This window comes from Pinus tabuliformis, chromosome 2_1, assembly GCF_031772625.1.
Source record: "Pinus tabuliformis cultivar Carrire ecotype Pingquan chromosome 2_1, CPIR1, whole genome shotgun sequence".
Taxonomy (NCBI): domain Eukaryota; kingdom Viridiplantae; phylum Streptophyta; class Pinopsida; order Pinales; family Pinaceae; genus Pinus; species Pinus tabuliformis.
In genome coordinates, this window is record NC_142299.1 from 830,394,592 (window position 1) to 830,395,943 (window position 1,352).

Genomic DNA, 1,352 nt, shown 5'->3' on the forward strand with positions numbered 1-1,352 from the left:
TTGTTTTTTTGTTTTTTTGTTTTTTTTTTTTTTTTTTACGGAAACGGATAGTGGATATATTAGATACTACAACCTTGCAAGGCCGTGTTATTTATGCTTATCTCATATCTCTTTTTAGTTGCTGCTATGTGGTCAATTTCAGAGATTTTCCCAAGTTTGTGGATACATACATACTGATTTAACAATAGGCAGTAAAACATAACAGCTCTCTAAATTAAGGAATTGGTTCCCATGTTTCCTGTCCGCCTCTGAGCAAAGCTCCAGCCGTAAGAAGGGCTGCTTTGTTGGCTTCAATGTCCGCCTCCTTGTTATTAACTCTCAACATGCGGTAGAAATTCAATTTCTGAAATGAGTCTTTGAGATCTGTTATTCTGAAAATCAGCCTTGCAAGCCTTAGGTCTGTTGGCTTAGCATGTGTCACCATAGTGTTAATGATAACCTGAGAATCCCCAATTACATTAGCCTCCCTGATGTTCAACACTTTCAAAAGCTTGAGCCCTTGGAAAAGAGCCAAAGCCTCAGCTTGAATGCTAGAAGCAATGCCCAGACCCCAGGCGAAACTGTGGATCCTTATGCCATTTGGATTCAATATGACACCTCCAGCGCCAGCTCTTCCAGGATTGCCCTTTGCAGCCCCATCAAAAAATAGAGAGTGTCTCAGCTGATTTGTAATCCATCCCTGAAACTCTTTTGCTGTAACTCTTATTTGCCAATCTTTGGGGAGGGAGATACTATTTGCAATTTTTTGGAACTGAAGATCAAGAGAAGAGCCCCAATTTATATCTTGCTGGCTTAGGCTTAAATCGTCTTTATACTCTCTCAGGCACTCTTTTAACTGGCATTTAATCTTAACTACCACGAGCTTGGCATCCTGTTCGTGGTTTCTGAAGATCCTTTTATTTCGCTCAAGCCAAACCTGCCAACAGATAATTTTAGGGAGAATAGACCAAGCAGCTCTGATAGTTTTATTTTTTGGAGGGGGACCAGGATACCTTTGCAGCCATTTAGAAAAAAGATCAGGAATGGAGGAAGGCAAAGCGAAGCTGGAGCTCAAAGATCCCAACAGCTCGGTCCAAATATGCATTGTGAAAGTGCATTCAAGCATCAGGTGAGTTATGCTTTCCTGGTTTTCCTTACAAAGGCTGCACCTTGAAGGGCCATGGAAACCTCGCTTCTGAAGATTATCATCAGTCAAAATTTTGGAGTGGCATAGCAGCTAGTTGAAGAAGTCAATTTTTGGCAAGGAGGGATTATGCCATATCCCTTTCCATGGTTCTGGGTTCGTGGCCACATGAGGGCGCTCACACAACTTGGCGTAACCATGAGCTACTGTGTATCCACCAGCCTGCGCA

The 1,352-nt window shown here is 42.2% G+C and overlaps 1 protein-coding gene across 1 annotated transcript; it reads right to left on the bottom strand.

Moving 5' to 3' along the window:
* Positions 1 to 214: 214 nt before the first annotated feature.
* Positions 215 to 1,084, bottom strand: LOC149203223 (uncharacterized). The gene has a single exon (XM_089401802.1). It carries the CDS (start codon positions 1,082 to 1,084, stop codon positions 215 to 217), a length of 870 nt encoding a protein of 289 aa, XP_089257928.1.
* Positions 1,085 to 1,352: the final 268 nt, after the last annotated feature.

Coding starts and splice junctions, on each gene's coding strand:
- LOC149203223 (XM_089401802.1), bottom strand. CDS start 1,084: ATGCATATTTGGACCGAGCTGTTGGGATCTTTGAGCTCCAGCTTCGCT.